The sequence below is a fragment of the Carcharhinus amblyrhynchos genome, chromosome 1 (assembly GCF_965287045.1).
Source record: "Carcharhinus amblyrhynchos chromosome 1, sCarAmb.v2.hapA, whole genome shotgun sequence".
NCBI lineage: Eukaryota > Metazoa > Chordata > Chondrichthyes > Carcharhiniformes > Carcharhinidae > Carcharhinus > Carcharhinus amblyrhynchos.
In genome coordinates this window covers 111,398,283-111,418,988 of record NC_137324.1, presented here as the reverse complement: position 1 = coordinate 111,418,988, position 20,706 = coordinate 111,398,283, and the positions used below count along the sequence as shown (strand labels likewise).

The following is a 20,706-nucleotide window of genomic DNA, read 5'->3' as shown; positions in this document are numbered from 1 at the left end:
AGGCAATATTACAATAATAATGGAGGACTTTGCTGTGCAAGTGGACTTGGAAAATCAGGTAGGTTATGGATCCCAAGAAAAGGAATTTGTGGAAGTCTAAGAGATGGGTTTTTTGGAGCAGCTTGTGACAGAGCCTACTAGGGAACAAGCTATTCTGGATTTGGTGATGTGTAATGAGGCAGACTTGATTAGGGAACTTAAGGTGAAAGAACCCTTAAGGAGCAGTGACCACAGTATGATAGAATTCATTGTGCAGTTTGAGAGGGAGAAGCTGGAGTCAGATGTAATGGTATTACAATTAAATAACTATAACTACAAAGACATGAGAGAGGAACTGGTCAGAATTGATTGGAAAGGGAGCTTAGCAGGGAGGACAGTGGAACAACAATGCCAGGAGTTTTTGAGTTATTTGGGAGGCACAACAGAAATTCATCCCACGGAGGAGGAAACATGCTAAGGAAGGATGAGGCATCCATGGCTGACAAGAGAAGTCAAGGACAGCATAAAAGCAAAAGAAAAAGCATACAAAATGGCAAAATTAGTGGAAGCCTTTAAAAGTGAGCAGAGGACAAAGAAAAAAGCAATGGGGTGGGTGGTGATGATGAAATATGAGTGTAAGCTAGCTAGTAATATGCAAGAAGATAGGAAAAGATTTTCAATACATAAAAGACAAGAGAGAGACAAAAATAGCCGTTGGATCACTGGAAAACGAGACTGGAAAAGTAGTAATAGGAAACAAAACAATGGCAGATGAACTGAGTAGTCACTTTGCATCAGTCTTCGTGGTGAAAGACACCAATGGGATGTCAGAGCTCCAAGAGAGTCGGGGGCACAGGTGAGTATAGTGCCATCACTAAGGAGAAGGTTCTGGGGAAGCTGAAAGGTCCGTAGATAGATCACCTGGACCAGGTGGACTGCACCCCAGGGTTCTAAAAGAGATAGCTGAGGAAATTGTGGAGGCATTGGTGGTGATCTTTCAGGAATCACTGGAGGCAGGGAGGGTCCCAGAGGACTGGAAAGTAGCAAATGTAACACTGCTGTTTAAGAAGAAAGGGAGGCAGCAGATGGGAAATTATCGGGTGGTTAGCCTGACTTTGGTCATTGGCATGATTTTAGAGTACATTATTAAATATGAGATCGCAGAATACCTGAAAGTGCATGATAAAGTAGGACTGAGCCAGCATGGCTTCGTCAAGGGGAGGACATGTCTGACAAATCTGTTAGAGCTCTTTGAGGAGGTAACAAGGAAGTTAGGTAAAGAAGAACCAGTGGACGTGATTTATTTAGATTTCCAAAAGCCTTTGACAAGGTAGGAGACGGTTAAATAAGTTAAATGCCCATGGTGTTGAGGGTAAGATCCTGGCATGGATAGAGGATTGGCTGACTAGCAGAAGGAAGAGTGGGGTTAAAGGGGTCTTTCTCAGGATGGCAGCCAGTGATTAATAGTATGCCTCAGGGGTCAGTGCTGGGACCACAACTTTTCACAATATACATTAACAATTTGGAGGAAGGAATTGAAGGCACTGTTGCTGAATTTGCAAATGATACAAAGATAGTATTGAGAAAGCAGGGGGGCTGCAGAAGGAAGGATTTGGACAGATTAGGAGAGTGGGCAAGGAAGTGGCAGATGGAAAAGTGTGAGGTTATGCTCTTTTGGAAGGAGGGATGGAGGCATAGACTATTTTCTAAATGGGAAAATGCTTAGGAAATCAGAAGCACAAAGGGACTTGGGAGTCATGGTTCAGCATTCTCTTTAGGTTAATGTGCAGGTTCAGTCAGCAGATAGGAAAGCAAATGCAATGTTAACATTCATGTCGAGAGGGCTAGAATGTAAGAGCAAGGATGTACTTCTGTGGCTGTATAAGGCTCTGTTCAAATCCAATTTGGAGAATTGTGAGCAGTTTTGAGCCCCATATCTGAGGAAGGATGTGCTGGCCTTGAAAAGGGTCCAGAGGAAGTTCACAAGTATGATTCCTGGAATCGAGCTCATCGTATGAGGAAAGGTTGAGGACTCTGTGTCTGTACTTGTTGGAGTTTAGAAGAAAGAGGGGGGATCTTATTGAAACTTACAGGATACTGTGAGGCCTGGATAGAGTGAACGTGGAGAGGATGTTTCAACTAGTAGCAAATACTAGAACCAGAGGGCACAACCTCAGGCTAAAGGGGTGAACGTTTAGGACAGAGATGAGGAGGAATTTCTTCAGTCAGGGTGGTGAATCTGTGGAACTCTTTGCCGCAGAAGGCTGTGGAAGCCAGGTCATTGAATATCTTTAAGACAGAGATAGATAGGTACTTGATTAATAAGGGGATCAGGGGTTAGGGAAAAAGGCAGGAGAGTAGGGTTGAGGAAAAAATCAGCCAAGATTGTATGGCGGAGCAGATTTGATGGGCTGAGTGGACTAATTCTGCTCTATATCTTATGGTCTTAAATTTCAGTCTCCAAACTAAAATTTGTTTTCCTGAAACATATTCACAAAAAGTGAAAGCTTTCTTAAATCTTTAAATGTCTTACAAAAATCAAGAATATATATTTGAATTATATCAGTATAATTTTTAGAAAAAAGGCAATTTTTGTCCAATTATTAAGAGTAATGGTTCTTATTGAAACATATTTTGATTTTTTTTAATGATTCTTATCTATCTTGTTCTAGTTTGCCTACACATTATCAAGCTACAATTACTTTGTGTGCCCAGTGGATTACAACAGTGAAACCAACAGCTTTATTGTTGACTGTGAACCTTCGCTCTTGTTCCACCTGCAGGAATACATGCTTCCATCTGTACTGCAATCTGTCCTTGGATGGGTGAGGAGTGTATTTTTCATTAACGTTCATAGTATCTAGCAACATTCTAAATTTGTGCAGTTCTCTTCATAAAAAATTTACCAGAGTAATTTATGTGGAAGTGAAATGAATACCATGCATCAAAGCAGAATTGTGGGTGTGGGTAATTAAGGGCATAATTACATCAGCATTGAGCAAGGTAGAGGTGGGAGTATATACTGTTTGAAAATTGGATTTTGACTACGGATCGTATATAGATAAAAAGCTATTCTCGGTTAAACAGATTGCCGAGTTTCTGCTGCTATTGAATTTATCATGACCATGAAATCTGGAAATTTGATGGAATGCAATTGAAAGGCACATGGAGGCAGGAACCAAACCAGGAAATATTGTTTATTGACATTACGCAGGAATACATTTTGACTTCTCCAATATTGATGTTGAAAAGCCAGTTTGAATGTTACAGCAGTAACTTTGCATTCTTTGGTAATACAGACTCACAGGATTGGGTGCTGTCAGAATACGTGTGGAACCTGACTGTGTGTTTGCAACTTATCTCAGTAAGAGGTACCATGGCAAATATGAATAAAAGGGCATCTGGAGCACTAGAAGTGACTTTATGCCACAGGAGGAAAATATATTTGAGGTATATAGTGGTTATTTTGGAAAGGATAAGGGTGGAACAATGAGAGAACTATGTGCAGAAATGGACAATGGAGAAGAATGGAATCGTTGTTCATATCACAGAAGGGAGACATGATGAACTGTTGGTCGCAGTGCAACTAATTACCATTGTATCTGTTTTGGATGGATCATGACAGCATTGGAATCTATCCAACAATGGAAAATTGCCCAGGTATGACTTGTTCACAAATAAGCAGGGCATATCCAATCTAATTCAAAAGATGTGCTGGTTGGGTGCATTAGCCTTGCTAAATTCTCCCTCAGTGTACCCAAACAGGCACCAGAGTGTGTTGACTCGGAGATTTTCATAGTAACTTCATTAATGTTAATGTAAGGCAACTTGTGACACTAATAATAAGTAATATAAGTTAATGATCAATTATTGTCTCACCATTCTACTCTAAATCATTAGCAGTGTGATGGAAGGTGTCCATCAGCAGTGCTATCAAGTGGCACTTGCGCAACAGTAACTTGCTCAGTTTGGGTTCTATCAGAGAACTTGGCTTCAGGTTGCATTTCAGCCTTGATCCAAACATGGAAAAAAAAAAGCTGAATTCCGGAGCTGACTGTCTTTGACAGCAAGGCACCATCTGACTGAGTGTAGAATTAAGGAGTCCGAGCAGAACTGAAGTTCTTGGAAATTAGGGGAACATTTGCCACAGTTGTACCACTGTGCAAAGAGAGACAGTTGTTGTTGTTTTGAGCCCGATCACCTCAGGCCCAAAAGATCGCTATAGGAATTCTTCACGGCAGTCCTAAGCCCAACCATTTTCAGCTGCTCCCCTCCATTAAAAAGACAGATGGGACAGTGGCACAGTGTTCATTCTCAAATGCTGAAGTAGTCTGCCATACCTGAACAACATTCAGGCTTTGCCTGATCAGAAGCATGTATCATTTATGTCAAGCAATGACCCATCTCAAACAGAAGAGAATCTAATCATCTCCTTTGCTGTTCAGTGGCATTACCAATGCTGAATCTTTAGTCATTAGTATTCTGAGGGTTGCCATTGACCAGAAACTTAATTGGATCAGCCCTTTAAATACTGTGCCTAGAGTGAAGGTGGGAGGCTGGGAATTCTATGGCAACTAACTCCCCAAAGCCTGTTCACCGTCACAAGGCATAAGTCAGGAGTATGATGACTAGAGAAGGTGATGGCCTAGTGGTATTATAGCTAGGCTATTAATCCAGAATTCAGCTCGTGTTCTGGGGACCTGCATTCGAATCCTGCTATGGCAGATGGTAGAATTTGAATGCAATAAACAAAACCTGGAATTAAGAATCTACTGATTACCATGAAACCATTGTCGATTGTCAGAAAAACCCATCTCGTTCACCAGTGTCCTTTAGGGAAGGATACCTAGTAGGGCAAGGCCAGAAGATGCACAGGAGTAGCACCACCTCCAATTATCCCATTCTGACCACGATCTGTATCGCTGTTTCTACAATGTCAATGCATTAAAATTCTGAAATCCCTCCCTAATAGCACTGTGGGTACCTCATGGACTGAAGTAGAAGTGGCTCACTCTCAGCTGCTGCAGGACCATTAGCGACGGGCAACAAAAGCAGGCTTTACCAGGGACACTTGCATCCTGTGAATGAGTTTTTTTAAAAAAGGAATTGGATAAATTCAAAAGATTAGCAAGTGAGAGAAATGTAAGTATATAATTGGATCGCATGATATATTTATGGACCTTGAGAAGACGAATTGATCAGATATGAGACAACATTTTAAGAAAATAAGTGATGCAGATGTGAACTTTTTAATAAGATGAATATTAATTTTTGGATGAAAATAATAATGAGGGAAAGATTAACAGCATTGGTAAGTATGTTTGGAAGTTGGGTGAATTTTTGGTAAGAGCTTGTGATCTAGGGAGATGTGCTATGAGAATAGAAGCTGAGTTGATGTTGTAAAATGGATGTTGTGATTTTAATATTGGCGAACAAGATAAATGTTGCATTGGAAGAAAGATCGATCAGCGGCGGGGGGATTTTGTGAAAGTGAATTTGAGGTTGCTGAATGCTCTTGAGGAATCTGGAGTAGTAAGAGGATTTTATACCAGGGAAGGAGTGCTGTTGCTTGAGGTGATTAAGCTACTTCTCACAATATGCATTCAAGCCTATCATCATGAGTACTGTAATCTGTGGCTCACAGGCTTAAGTCTGTGGAGATTACTACTAAACTGGGAGAATGGTGCGCATAAAAGAACATAACATCTATGTATCAGGGCTACACTGTATTAGAACGTTTGGAGAAATTTATTTATAATCAACTATGTTGATTAGGTATCTTACTACCATTCCCATTTTATGCAAAAGTTTATATTTTGCAACAGTAGAAATGCACACAACTTGCCAATTACTGTGAATAGCATTGTTCTCTGTGAGGCATGAATTAAACAACTAGCTTTGAATTTTTTAAATTCAAAGGTGACTGGTGCAGTGGATTTTAAAATCTGAAATTTGAAAATCTTTCAAAAAACATTTGCACACTTCTATATTTGTTTAACCAATGAATTATACTTGTACAATTCTGTTGATTTATTATGCACAAGAATTTAGTTTGACATTAGTTGGGGTTAAATGTAAAACCTTGCTTGGTACCTTGGATACATTGAAAATTCAAGTGTCCATGAGTCATGCCACCAACATTGAAGTATTGACTCCATTATATTTGCATTGCTATACATTGTCACTGTAATGGTACAAGTTCATTTATATTGCTTAATTTAGTTTGGGGAACAATTAAAATTGAGGCTGCACTCAAGCGTAGAATTGGAGGTCTGTTTTGGGTGAATAATTTTGGTATTTGTGCCAGTTTCCTGTATAAATGAAATTACAGTGGCTTGGAGATGCAACACAACTTTGTTCTTCATCAAAACGTGCTCAGGAATCCAAGGAAAAAGAGTTCAAGGCAGAGGCCCAAGCATTCATATCTGACAAACCTGCAACTCGATGGTCATTTTAAATCTGAGACATTTTATTTTTCTAATATTTAGTCTGAATTTTTTTTGTCTCCTCCACACAGGAAACAGTGCACCTATACCCATTTCAGATACACAGCATTGCCCTTTCTACATTTGCATCCTTAATTGGTCCTTTCGGAGGCTTTTTCGCCAGTGGATTCAAACGAGCTTTCAAAATCAAAGCAAGTATCACGATTAAGTTAGTTCTTTATTTGTAGCTCAATATAATGTACAATGTTTTAAGACTATCACTTTTTAGAGGAGGGGTGCGCTTGTAGGATCAACTGTTCTAAGTTATTTGTGTATGCACTCAAGGCATTTCAAATGGTCATTATGTTTTGAAAATTATAGTGGTTAAGCATTTGTGCATATTTAGAAATCGGGAAGATGGTTATGAAATATTATTGTCTAAAGATTCATTGTTTCATTTTAACAACTCTGCGGCACCAGATTTGATGATGTGTTGTGGCTGTCAGGAGTAAAATCTTTCCTGGTTAAAACTCTTGATTTGTATTGGTTATCTAAATTAGAATTAAGCCATATCTGTACTTGACTGAGCTTTGAGAGTTTTATTTTGTTTTCCCAATTTTTATCCTTATGATTGGTTCATGTTTAATATATTTTTGCAAATTCCCATTTTCAACAATGGTAGTGTCCTCGTTAAGAAATGTTTATGTACCAATGAGTGCAGAATTAGAACTATGAACCAGTACCTCATGATTTTCCAACAAGCTGACTGCTATGATAGAATAACGATGCTGAGTTGAAGCAAGATATGTTCCCTGAAAGAGAAACAAAGGAACATATTGACATTAATCTTCAAACAATAATTGGTAGAAGTTTAGCAACTGCCAAGCTATCTTCTGTCTTGATCTCATCATGGTTAGTTCAGTGGGGACTGGAGAGAGAAGAATCTGATGAATATGTACAAGGGGGTGTTTAAAAATTTAGCATAGAATCTTAGAAAATAATTGGATCAAAATAAGAAAGTAGAAACGAAGGAAAATTTGGACTCTATTGTCAAAATTAACATTTTATTAAAATGAAGTGTTAACCCTTGTTGAATGTTTATTATTTTCTGTTTTGATAAGTTTAACTTGTGTTTTCACTAGGATTTTGCTGACACTATTCCAGGACATGGTGGGATTATGGATCGCTTTGATTGTCAATATCTGATGGCTACCTTTGTTCATGTTTACATTACTAGTTTTATCAGGTAAATCAGTTTCCCTTCCATTCTTTTGTGCAGCTATCTATATACATACACAAAACGTGTTGTTCCCATTTTAAAGATTAATGAATAGAAGTATATATTTAAAAAAAAGTATCATTCTTCTGTTTAATTTACATAAAGACACTTCCAGCAATTTAGCACTGCCTCAGTACTGCACTAAACTGTTAATTTGGACATTTGTTTTCATTCTTGGGATGTGGTCATCACTAGCAAGGCCAGCTTTTGTTGCTGATCCCTAATTGAACAAAGAACAAAACAGCCTGGGAAACAGGCCCTTCGGCCCAACGAGTCCATGCTGCCATTTTAACATTACCAGTCCCCCCTCCACCCATGACCCTTATCTATGCTTATGGCATTCCACATTGAGGGAAACTAATTTAGGGACAATTTATTACCTCCAATCAGCTTAATAGCACATCTTTGGGGCGTGGGAGGAAACCAGAGCACCCGGAGAAAACCCACGCGAGCACGGGGAGAATGCGCACACTCCCACAGACACTGGCCCAAATCCATGTGTCTGCACAGCAAACAGTGATAGTCACTGAGCTGTCGTGTTGCCCAGCATCTGGTCCAGTTTAAGTGCACACTGACGACATGAAGCACTAGGCTACTCTCGAACATCGAAGAACGGTCCTAATACGACTCATCGCGTGTATGCCCCTCGTTGGACAACAAGGTGGACCGACTTAAAACCTGTGAATTAAAAGAGAAAAACATTAGTATCGTTCCACATCCTTATACATTACCAGGGACGTCCCAATGCTAATGACCCTTATTTAAAACAATCTCCTATATCCTTCCCATCTCCAACCCACTCAGGTGTCTGTCTAAGTAACTCTTAAACAACTCCAGCGTGTCTGCCTCCACTACCTTGCTTGGCAGAGCATTCCATACCCCCACTACCCTCTGTGTGAAAAACCTCCCTCTAATATCCGTGTTATATCTCTCCCCCCTCACCCTAAGCCCGTGGCCCCTCGTACTGTGTCTCTCTAACATAGGAAATAGCTTACCACTGTTTACTCTATCTATACCTTTCATAATCTAATATACCTCTATTAGATCCCCCCTCAGTCGCCGTCTTTCAAGGGAAAACAGCCCCAATTTGCTCAATCTTTCCTCATAACCCAGTTCTTCCATACCAGGCAACATCCTGGTAAACCTCCTCTGCACTCTCTCCAGAGTCTCCACGTCCTTCCGGTAGTAAGGCGACCAGAACTGAACGCAGTACTCCAAATGCGGCCTAACCAACGTTCTATGCAACTGCAGCATTAGACTCCAGCTCTTATACTCTATACCCCTTTCTATACAGGCTAACATACCATAAGCTTTCTTCACAACCTTCTCCACTTGTACTGCCACCTTCAAAGACTTGTGCACTTGCACCCCCAGGTCCCGCTGCGTTTCTATACTCTTTATAGGTTTACCCTTTATCATATAACTCCCCCCTACATTATTCCGACCAAAAAGCATCACCTCACATTTATCCGGATTGAACTCCATTTGCCATATATAAGAACATAAGAACATAAGAAATAGGAGCAGGAGTAGGCCATCTGGCCCTTCGAGCCTGCCCCGCCATTCAGTAAGATCATGGCTGATCTGTCGTGGCTCAGTTCCACTTTCCCGCCCTCTCCCCATAACCCTTAATCCCCTCTCTTACCAATATACCAGCCTATCTATGTCCCGTTGTATTGCCAGACACTGCTCCTCACTGCCCGCCAATCCAGCCATCTTAGTGTCATCTGCAAATTTGCTGATCACACCACTTACTCCCTCTTCCAAGTCATTTATATATACTACAAAAAGGAGAGGTCCCAGTACTGAGCCCTGCAGCACACCACTAGTGACAGACCTGCAGCTAGAAAAGGACCCTTCCACTACTACTCTCTGTCTCCTCCTAGCAAGTCAGTTCTCAACCCATCTAGATACCTGTCAAAATTGCCCTTGACTGAGTGGCTTGCTTGGGCATTTAAGGGGGTAGTAAAGAGATAACCACATTGCTGTGGACCTGGAATCAAATGTATGTCAGGTTAGGTAAGGATGGCAGACTTTCTTCCCTTCAGGGCGTAGTGAACCACATGGGTTTTTATAACATGTAGTGAGTTTCATGGTCACCGTCACTGTTACATGGTTTCAGTTCTAGACTGAATTTAAACCCCACACCTTGGTGGGATTTGAACTCATGACTCCAAAGCTTTAGCCTGGGTTTTTTGATTACTAATCCAGTCGTACCACAACACCACCATTTCCATATACTCAAAACTGGCACTTCAGTGACATGAATGCAACCTGTCAATTACCAGTCCATGCCTGAATGTTATCCCGATCTTCCTGTAAACTGATATAGGCTGCTTCATTATTGGAACAATTGTAAATAAAACTGAGTAGGGTGGAATCATCAGAGTACAATCCCACTTATAATGGGAGGAGGGTCATTGACAAAGCAGCTGACAATGGTTGGGCCAGAATATTTTCTTGAGAATTACTTTCTCTTGCAATTATATCCACAGCATGCATTGCCTAGTCTCCAAAAACTACAGCATCTGTGTCAGAGCACAATAACACAAGAATTAGGAACTGCAGTAGGCCTTTTGGCCTCTCGAGCCTACTTTACCTTGAATTTAGTACATTTATTGTTAAGTCATAGGTGAGCTAACTTTTTGCTCAATATGATTATGGCACTGTAATTTTACATATAGTGAAATATTTTTCTGAGGCAGAAAGAAGTGAGCGAAATAATTTAATGGGGCTGTAACTTTCTGGCTCTCCAGCACAGGATTTGAGGTACTATGCACTGGGAAGTGCCTCTTGGAAGGTCCCATGTAAGGGTTTACTTGGTGATTGTCAAGAAAGGCTAATTTCCCCTGGATGATTTCACTGGGCTGGAAACCATCTGCCAAAACAATATAAATCATTAACTTTGGATGGTTTTGCCACTTACACACTCTTAGCTACCCTGAAAGAGTTAGAAGAAAGAAAGCATATCTTACTTCAAAGTTACTTTAAAGACACCGACTAAGCAGTGTACGAGACACCCCCTACCCTACTGGTTTGACCCCACATGAACATGACCCCTCCCCCCCCCTGCAGGTTGGTGTCAGAATTCCCACATACATCCCAATCACTTGGCTTTCAAACTTACCTTTCAGTGGTCCCTTTAAACTCACCTACTTCATGGCAGCATAAAAAAGGGGCACGGCCTCCTTCATTTAGCTCCTTTTACACTTCACTAAAACCCATGAACTGCCTCTCCTCTTCAGTCTCACCTGGCCTGAGTTGGGAAGGTCTTGCAAGACCTGCAATTTGGATTTCAAGAGAAGGTAAATTGCTACACATTGGCAATCCACCACTGATTGCCATTTCAAGGATGTTATGGGCCAAAACTTCAGGCATTCTTGCATCCCTGTTGTTGAAAGAAAAAGCTATATTGTAAAACACCTAACATATTCCATCTTCCTGTACCACAAATCGAGCAGAGAAGGGCAGATAGGGAATACATCACAATCCCTTACTCTACTTTGCTCCCCTCTCCTGAGTATTCCCATTTGTATTTTCAAAACTAAATTGTAGTGCAATTATAAATACAGTAGTGTCTGTATCTAATATTCTTCTGTTTCATTCTGGTCTTTTGCAGAGGACCAAATCCCAGCAAAGTCTTACAGCAATTGTTAGTCCTTCAACCAGAACAACAATTATATATCTACAATATTCTGAAATCTCATTTAATAGAGAAAGGAGCACTTCAGCCGACAATAAAAGAACAATAGTATTTGGGCACCTTTTTCTTCATCAGAGTGCTGAAAACTGCATGAGTTCCAAGTCAAGCATCAGTTGAGATTTCTGAAGCGCGCAGTTCAAGGTTGTTCATGCTAGTCACAATGCCTAACACTTCTGTGACTGAGACTTGCTTATACTCTCTAACTGTAATGCTTTAAACTTCTGGTAGAAATGCAGGGTCAGAGTCATATGATTGGCAGTCTTTAGTTTGAAATGTACTCAGTAATGTAATCTTGGTGAAATATCCTGCAATTGATTTTAATATCTTGGATCCAAACTAAATTCTTCAACGTTAAGGCTTGTATCCTTTCAATTTTGACAGTTGAGGTTGAACATGAATGTATTATATACATGTAGTTTCACTGCTTTCGAGCATGAACTTTAATGGAAAAATTATAGACACTTCTATGGATCTAGCAATGTAACTGCATCAGAATTTATATTTGTAGTAATGGTGTTAATGTCAAGAAACTTTAGAAGGTAAATTGATTTTAATGGCTGCAAAATAGCGGACTGGTTAACCTCTAGTCTGTTTTGCAAAATGTTGGGAAATTCACCTGCAGTTTGTGTTTTGGAATGAGATTTATAATGCATCTTTTATTTAAAAAAGTAACTTGAGTTTTTGCAAGAGTGAGCTGATTAATGCCAATAATCTGTGAGGATTAACCTAGTGGCAGATGGCATGGCACTGAGTGTATATAATCTGTAAGTATATATGAATATAAATGCAAGTATGTAACTATTTGAAATCATTTATGAACTTGAATGTATTTAAGAAAAAGAAAAACAATTTAAGTTTGGATTGTGTTGTAAAGCTGAGAGGAATTTTAATTTTATATAGCATGTAGAAATTTGCCAAGTAATTGATGCAGGTGAATATTCACAAAGTGAAATGGAATGCACAAAATAAGGAATGATTCTCCGATCCAGCAATTCCAAGGGAGAAACACTGCTTATAGGGTCCACATGTTGCGGATAGGGCTACAGTATTATAGCTCTGATTCTCTGGCCTGCAACTCCTCGCTGGTAGCATAGAACCATGGATCATCCTTTGGTGAACTATTGCAGTAGTGTGCCTTTAGAAAACAGATTTTTTGATTACTGAAATATATTGTAGAATAGTCTGTGAAATATATTTGGACCACCATTGTTTGGTTTATAGTACTTTCAGCAAGGCAGTATATCTTTCATTGATCTATGTAGGCTGCATTCTAAAAGTATTCAGAATTTTTACTGTATGATGCATCTTTGTTAAACCCTTAGTTAATTACTAATCCAGTTTGAATTATGAAAGAAGCTCTGGTTCAATTATTTTTGGAAGTTCCCTTTCATAGTTTTATTAGTTTTATCATTGCAGAATTTCTCAATTGTTTGTCTCTCTCTCTCTGAAGTACGTTCTCATAATGCAGGTTTTAAATCCTAAGTGCACAACAATGAGGTGTTGTACTGCTGCAAAAAGAACAATAAATTGATGTAATTTAGAAGTCATTTAGCTTGACCTCACTACATGTCTGTGTTGAGGCTTGCATGCACTGATCTCTTGATTTTAAAAAAAACATTGTTGTATGGATGTATATGTAATTGTCTTAAATAATTTAAGACATTTTGCAAGTTGTCTTTGAAACTTTAAGAAACTGTAAACCTGAGTTGGGAGACTTTGCTTCATATAATAAGTAAGATGAGCAATTTCCACCAAAATGGATAAGTGGGTGACAGTTACATTTCTCGCAACATATACCATCTAGCCTCTTGAGCCTGTTTCTCTATTCATTTAGATCATGGCTGATCTGTAACTTGCCTTGCCTTGATTCCGTAACCCTTAATATGTATGTTTGACAAAATTCTAGCCTCAACAGCTTTTTGCAGGAAAAAGTTCCAGATTTCCACAATCTCTTGCTTGAAGAAATGCTTTTTGACGTCACCCCTGAATGGTCTAGCTCTAATTTTAAGGCAAAGTCCTCTTGCTTGAATGCCTTCTCTCCATCGCTCCCCTCCCCCCACATCAAAGTGAATAGTTTTTACCCCATCAGCTCCTTTGATCATAATCACTTTTTCTGGATCACCCTTCCATCTTCTGTGTTCAAGGAAAATGTAGAGTGAAAGCAATGCAAGTAAATAGTAAAGAAGGGTATACAATTTTGTAATGGAAAAGCAAAATACCGCAGATGCCAGGAATCTGAAACTGAAAAAAAATATGCTGAAAATACTCAGCAGGTCAGACAGCCATCTGTGGAGAGAAACGGTGTTTAAGTTTCAGGTTGTGGTGATCCTTCAGCAGAATGACCTTTTGTAATAGTTAGGACACTGAACTACAGGCCATTGTTTACTGCATTCTGCTTTTGATTTACAAAAAACTAGTCTGCACTACGTTTTGGTTGATTTGCATTTCCATGTTAATTTGTACAACGTTTTCTTAACCTGTTTTCTCTTCCAAAGACTTGAGCTCTTCAAGTTTCTGGATAGTTTGTCCACTCCTGGAACTTGATGGCCATGTAAAGAGGCTTTTCTACTGACGATTTAACTATTTCTTTGAATTCTTTGAAGGTGACCTTGTGAGAACGCTAGCAAATCAAAATCAATATTTAATTTTTGATCCTTTAAATTAAACAGAGAGGAACTTGCAACTTGATATATTTTACAATCAAGGCAGTTTTGATTTTACATTATTGAAGTCAGTTAACAATGCTTGTGATCTTTTGAGGTCAGAAGGAAAATCAACAAATAGAATCCTGAAGTAAAAATAGGCAATGTTGGCTGATGAGGTAGTTCACATTTATCTTTTGAATGAGATGTAAACCCAAATCTATCTGCCCAGGTTGATTGTAAGAGAAGACTTTTTCAGGTATCCTAGCCAACATTTACTGCATAGCCGACCATGCTAGAAGAGATTATCTAGTTATTTATCTTGATCTTTGTGTTATTTTGCTGTGCTGTGAAGAGATTTGGGACGTCTTGAGGATGAAATGGTGCAGTTCTTTTTTAAATTTTTGATACAATTTCTTCAGTGGAGTGTTTGAAATAGCTGTTATATTAGCCTGTAATTCTTTTTGTAAGTTGAGTTTTCAGGACTATTATTTACTGCATTCATTTCTGGTAAAGTGTGACTGGAGAAATATTAGTAAATATGCTCGGAGTAATTGTCTGATGTTATCCTGATTTGGTGGCGGAAGGGTGGGGTCTTTGCCTGGTGGCAGTACGTATTAGAAATTAGGTTGTGCGTAATGCATGATTTTCAATGCCTGCTGCCAGTGAGTGAGTTTTCTCAGCAAAATTGGAACCTAATCTGAAATTATTTGTTCTAGAACCATTTTCTTGGACTTGAAATAAAGCAACTCCATCTTAATTGCTGATTAAATGTTTTTGTTCCAGCAATATTTCCTTACAGAGACTTATGTTGCTATAGGTCTCAATTCATGTTTGAGGTTACAGATAGGAGGTAGCAATAAACAGCAACAAAAAAAAATACTTTAGTAGCTGATTAACCGTTTAAAAATGTAAACATTATACCAAATACACAGCAAATATTTCACACTGCATTGAAATATAAATTTTGCATTGTGAAAGAATTAGCATATTAATTTACCAAATAATGTGCCCGAGAGCAAAAGTTATACACTCATTAAAACCTGTCTCTTGAGCTAAGCAGTTCTGAGTCAATTCTATCACAATTATCTGTTTGTGTTGTGCAGATTGGTGAACCTGCATTTGAATTTTATTTCTTTTTGTGTTGTATGTTTCAACATTTTAAAAATTCTATTTAAAACTACTTGTAAAAGTCACTTACTATACATATTTTACTTGTTTCTTTTGGTACAGAGTTGTGTACGCTTATTAAGATTTAAATGTTCAGGCGTATCAGAATGGGGGAGGTGTGGTGGGAGGGGTGCGGGATCCGATTAGGGAACAATAATGCTTTGTTTAAAGCAGGTGAAGCGTGCAATTCACGACACTAAGTGAAGAAAGCCACAAGATTCCACGGGTGCTGAACAAACAAAAATAAACTTTGTTTTTCTGAACTGAACGTAACAATTTACAATATCCATCTTATACTTTAAAGTTCAGGGCAGGTTTGAGTTGCATGTGAATTAACAGGCGAACTGTAGTCAGACACATCACACTACTAAATAGATGACAGATGTGACCAAACATATTTTGTGGATTTCTCAACAAGCCACCCAATATTTGTAACACTGTGGTCCATAATCTCAATGAAACTTTGCCTTTCTTATGAGGGCTTCCAGTCTCCACATTTGAAGATCGCTCCTTAAAATTCTCTCCAAAAGATGCTCCCACTCAGCTTCAACTAAGACCCAACTTGCCGGATTTCAATCTCGCCTTCCAGGGCTCTTCTCCCCTAGATCTCTGAGAACACCTTCCAAGCACTATCTCCATCTTTGGCATATGCCAAGCAGAATATCACTGTCCTGAAGGGGTACCTTTGCTTAATAACCTGCAGCACAGAGTCACAAATCTTGAGCTGCCTTCTTGGATGCTTAGGGCGTCTCGTGCTCACTGTGCTTAAAGTCTGCTTCCTGCAACTTTAATTAGAAGCCTATTTCTCTGTCCCTTTCTTTTAACTTAATAGGTCCTAATTCTATTCCCTGCCCTTGCCCTTTACCTGGGACATGTTCCTGGGCCTGCTCCCTGCCCCCCCTTTTCCAGCATCCCTCCAATGTCCTGCTCCTTGAGGCACCTCCCACAATGGTGCTGCATTCCAAGTCATTTGACCTTTTTTACATTCCCCTTCCTCTTTCTGCACAGGTGCAAAGGGCCATTCCTGACCAGAGGAATGAAAAATACCCAGACTGTGCAGGTGCAGCCAGTTCTGGGCCAGCGCCACCATGAGAGGGCTGAGGTTCATCAGGAATCAGAGTTCCAGACATCTGAAGAGTAGTTGCCTTAATAAGTTTAAATTCCCTTAGAACTTTGTGTCATTCATTAGACTTTTTCTATTCTGCTGTGACAAATTCCTTATTTTAGACAAGGAATTTGCACCGCTGTACAGACACTTGTATCTAATTGGAAGTGCATTTGAACAGGATCAGACTTAGCTGTGAAAGCTCTCATCGTTGAGCTGTTCAAGATTACATAGAATTGTGTAGAAATTACGGCACAAACAGGCCATTTCCACCCTGCTTCATCTGAATTTAACAAAATAACATCTATTCCTTTTTTTTGCTTATGTACCTGTCTAACTTTTCCTTTAATTCGTCTGTGCTACTCATTAGATATCTAAATTACATCTTGCACCATTTTTATTTCATTAATGCAGCCACTTTGGTCATGAAAATAACTATTATTTAAAAATTATTGCAGGTTCTCGTCTGTCCTGTATATATGCCCAAGTATAAATCTTACGATTTGTAATCTTGGCTACATATATCCATTTGCATATGGCACAATTCTCCCTCACCAAACACCTTAGCGTTCTGGACTCCAGGGGCCACCAACCCTGGTGCATCCTACCAAATTCACCGTTTCCACTTGAGCAATTGATTGCCGATGTTCTAAAGTTTGATACCTGTCTTCAATAAGAAAGAGTACCTTCCCCAAAATCATGAAACTTCTAATGCACTCACAATAATGGAGGCTGTTTTCAACAAGTGGCAGCCATGAAGTGTGTATTCACAGGAGTGAATCTGCAGTGAATGAACTCTTGATCTTATTACTGACGCACAGTCACATTATCTAATCTCACTGATTTTCAGCTCCAGCCTTTGTCCTTGCTGCTTCTCAGTTCCTGGTAGGTCTGGCCTATGCCTCACCCTTTCCAATCAGCAATATATTGCACGCATTTCACAGTCATTGTAAACATAGGTAAAAGTCCATCCTGCCACTCATGAAATAGAATTGTAAAATGAAGCTTAATATATAGTAAATAAAACTGCTGTACAATACATATAGTACAACAATGATAATGTACTCAGAGTTTAATGCCTTTTTGACACCAGAAACAGAGACTGATGACAATCTCTGTAATGCCATTTTTGCTGTAACATTGGCCATAAAGGGTTGTTTCAGTCAGTCTTTTGAGTTTATCTTTCACATCAGCAGTAGACCCAATACCATTAACCTGCACTATTGTCATATCCTTTTTCTCAGTGTTTTTCAATCACCAATCTAACCAGTGGCTACCAGTCTTTTTCGGGTCCTAATTCTGAGCTTTCTTGTGCAAGTGTAACAGATAACACCAATACCAGAGCAGGTTATTTCTTTTGTTGTCAGAGTTTAGAGCCTCTGCCTCCAGGTCTCGGATGGGTGAGCAGACAAACAGTATCAGACATGTAGAAAAAGAAACAGGCAACAGTGATGAGAAAATGTTTGTGCAATAAGTAGAGAAAATACCAGAAAAGCTGAAAAGGCAAGAGGGTCTTGCATGAAGAATGAGTGAAAAGTAAATAGATAAAAATAATTAACAGATAGATGAGCAGCAGACAGTTAAGAGATACTTATAAAAAGGAGTCTATTGTGACATGAGTTGAACTCCAGAACAATTGCTCGAGATAGATGGATTTCTGATCCCTTAAGAAATCCAGAGGAAGGGAGAGGAAGTATGCAGTAGATCAGCCGTGACCTTATTGAATGGCAGAGCAGATTTGAGAAGTTGAATGGTCTACTCCTAATCCTATTTCCTATGCTCTTAGAAGATGCCCAAGGCTTTAGCTATCAATGATGCCTTATTAGTAGTGCTCTTATGTCCATGTCAGATGGTTGTGGGTTCAAGTTCCACTCTGGATAATATGCTGAAATTTCAGTGCAGTACTAAATAAATATTGCATTTAGATGGTTCTGTCTTTTGAATGAGACATTTAAGTCAAATTCTCCTTCTGTCCTTTCAGATAAATTCTTTCCCTAATAGCATTGTGAGTGTACCTACAGCAGATGGACTACAGCAGTTCAAGAAGGTGGCTCACTCTCACCTGCAAGATGATTAGGGTCAGACAGTGTCGGCCTTGCCAGCAATGCTCAGATCCTGCGGACACATTTTTAAAAGTAATTTTGAAATATTAACTGCAGCACATTCATCAGGAGTGACTTTGTAGGAAATCTTTGTAATTTCAAAATGTTAAGTAGTATCTCATATGAATGATTGTAAATGATTTTCTTTTCATTACAAAGTTTGTAATTTAATTTATGGACTAGTATACAACCTCTGAAGTAAGACCCATAAACCATCACAACGCTCATCCACCTGCTTTATTTCCACTGAACAGCAGGCTCAGGCTACTGTTTTCTGACATAGAATATCATGAATATGCAGGCAGTCTGAATTTTGGGTCAGTTCTTGAGTTTGGATCAAAGATGCATGCAAATGCATGAATGAGCTGCTTAATAAATGCAATATTTGTAATCAGTTTGGCAAATGTGAAAAACTGCTCAGAACAGAAATTGAATTGATGAGCAAGAATTTTGTTTGTGAATGGGAACATTGTGCCTTATTTGTTTATGGCACAGGATGTACAGTGTTCTCAAGATTGTGTTTGGTGTAAAGATTTATTTGCACGGGTATTGAAGGTATACTTCGGACAAAAGACAGGTATGCAGGACTAAGTACTTCTGTTCTTTCAAGGAGCCAGCATAGATATGATGGGCCAAATAGCCCCAATGTTCAAGTTTCTATGATTTAATTTTGCGACACTTTAGGCTTGCCCTAATAGGAATGATTGACAGTATTGAAGCAACAGTAATAAGCAATATTTGCACTGAATGAGATCTCCAGGGATTAGCCAAACCTCAGATGGATTACATCAGTAGTATCCAGGAATTAGGATGACTGTTTAAATTTTTATCCTGTCTATTTTTAGAACTAGTCATCTGCCCTTCTAAGCCCTTTAGTGTACACTTCAGCTATGCAGTAAAAGAAAAGCTTTGTCTATAAAATTGTCACCACATTTCTTATTGTCTATTGGTCATGGATGTTGCATTTTTTTAAAACCGATCAAAATTGAGAAGAAATAGAAAGTCAGTGCACAACAAACCCCACCATTCTACATTTTTTTTTACACATTCGAATAAACTTCAAAAATATATTTCTTTTGTCAAAGTATCCTGCTGATGTAAAATGAATGTCGTAATTGTATATTATGATTATGAATTAGTTGGTGCCTCCCCCCCCCCCCCCCCCCCGCCCCCCCAATCCAATCCCATTCCACCACCAAAAAATGTATCTTCATTCAAATGTATGTAGTACCCTTGACATTGACAGTTCTGCCTCGTGTGCTTACCTAGTTTCTATTCAGCATGTTGGTGTGACGGCATGCTTGGGATGACATAGCAAACAGTCCTATTCTGTAAATTGTTGCTGTAGCTTTTTATGTTGATAGGGTGAGATAAATTAAGGTGGGAGAAGGCTCGCATTGAGTATGAATACCAGTATAGACTTACTACTTTTTCTGTACTTGTAAATCCTATGTAAAATCTGCTTTGGACCTTCTAAGTTTAGGTTTTCCACTGGTTGCTGCCTGATTTTTTTTTTGATGGTAAGCCGATGCTCTCCAGCAGACGGTGTATTGGATATTCAAAATGTCAAATTCCTGGCCACATTAGATTCCATTGCATTTTCCACAACGATTATCAATAGCCAGCAGAAATACCTGTGCCTTGGCCAGGAGCATGCAAAACAATTGTGCGGAGTTTCATCACATTCACCCATTTTCTGTCACTTTTCTTTCCTATTCCTGTCAGTAAAATATAGGCATCCAAGTTTAGTGGAAGGGAATTTAAAGAGCCTCAATTCAACAGTAGTTGCTGCTGTTACTTTTGGGTCACGATTTATTTACTGTTGCTAACTATTTTGTCTTCGGTGTTGGTGCTACTTGCACGAGGTAGTTGTATTCTCTCACTTACCCTCCCCCAGATAAAAACAGTACTTTTCCTTTGAGAATTCTTGTTATCTTTGCTTCTAGTGATTCCAGGCAAATGTGACTCTCTCTGGGGACATCTGCAACATTTCTGAGCCAAAGCACAGATGTACTGAAGTGTAGATTCATTATTCTCTGGAGCTAGCTCTTTCATCATCTTAATCTATAGCTAGCAATGTGACAAGACAATACATACAGTCTTAAGGGTAAGTTTTTCAGTAATCATGGAGCTTTAGATGGCTTCAGTGTTTTGCTATGTACTCATTTTTCAGCATTGATATCACCAGCAACACAAAAGGATTCCATTTTCTCAACCTGTAGCTTGTTTGTGAACAGCATTGTGTCATGATGCAAATGAGCACTCCCTTCCTTCTCCAGGAGCAGCTACAATGCTTTAATG

The 20,706-nt window shown here is 39.2% G+C and overlaps 1 protein-coding gene across 1 annotated transcript in view; it reads left to right on the top strand.

Moving 5' to 3' along the window:
- cds1 (CDP-diacylglycerol synthase (phosphatidate cytidylyltransferase) 1) overlaps nt 1-12,933 on the top strand; it is an 89,332-nt gene extending 76,399 nt beyond the window's left edge. Inside the window, exons 10-13 of the mRNA XM_080191147.1 lie at nt 2,652-2,804; nt 6,497-6,616; nt 7,547-7,650; nt 11,303-12,933. Of these exons, the coding sequence (XP_080047273.1) occupies nt 2,652-2,804; nt 6,497-6,616; nt 7,547-7,650; nt 11,303-11,435 (510 nt within the window). The 3' untranslated portion in view covers nt 11,436-12,933. The remainder of the gene's footprint in view (nt 1-2,651; nt 2,805-6,496; nt 6,617-7,546; nt 7,651-11,302) is intronic.
- The last annotated feature ends 7,773 nt before the right edge of the window (nt 12,934-20,706 follow it).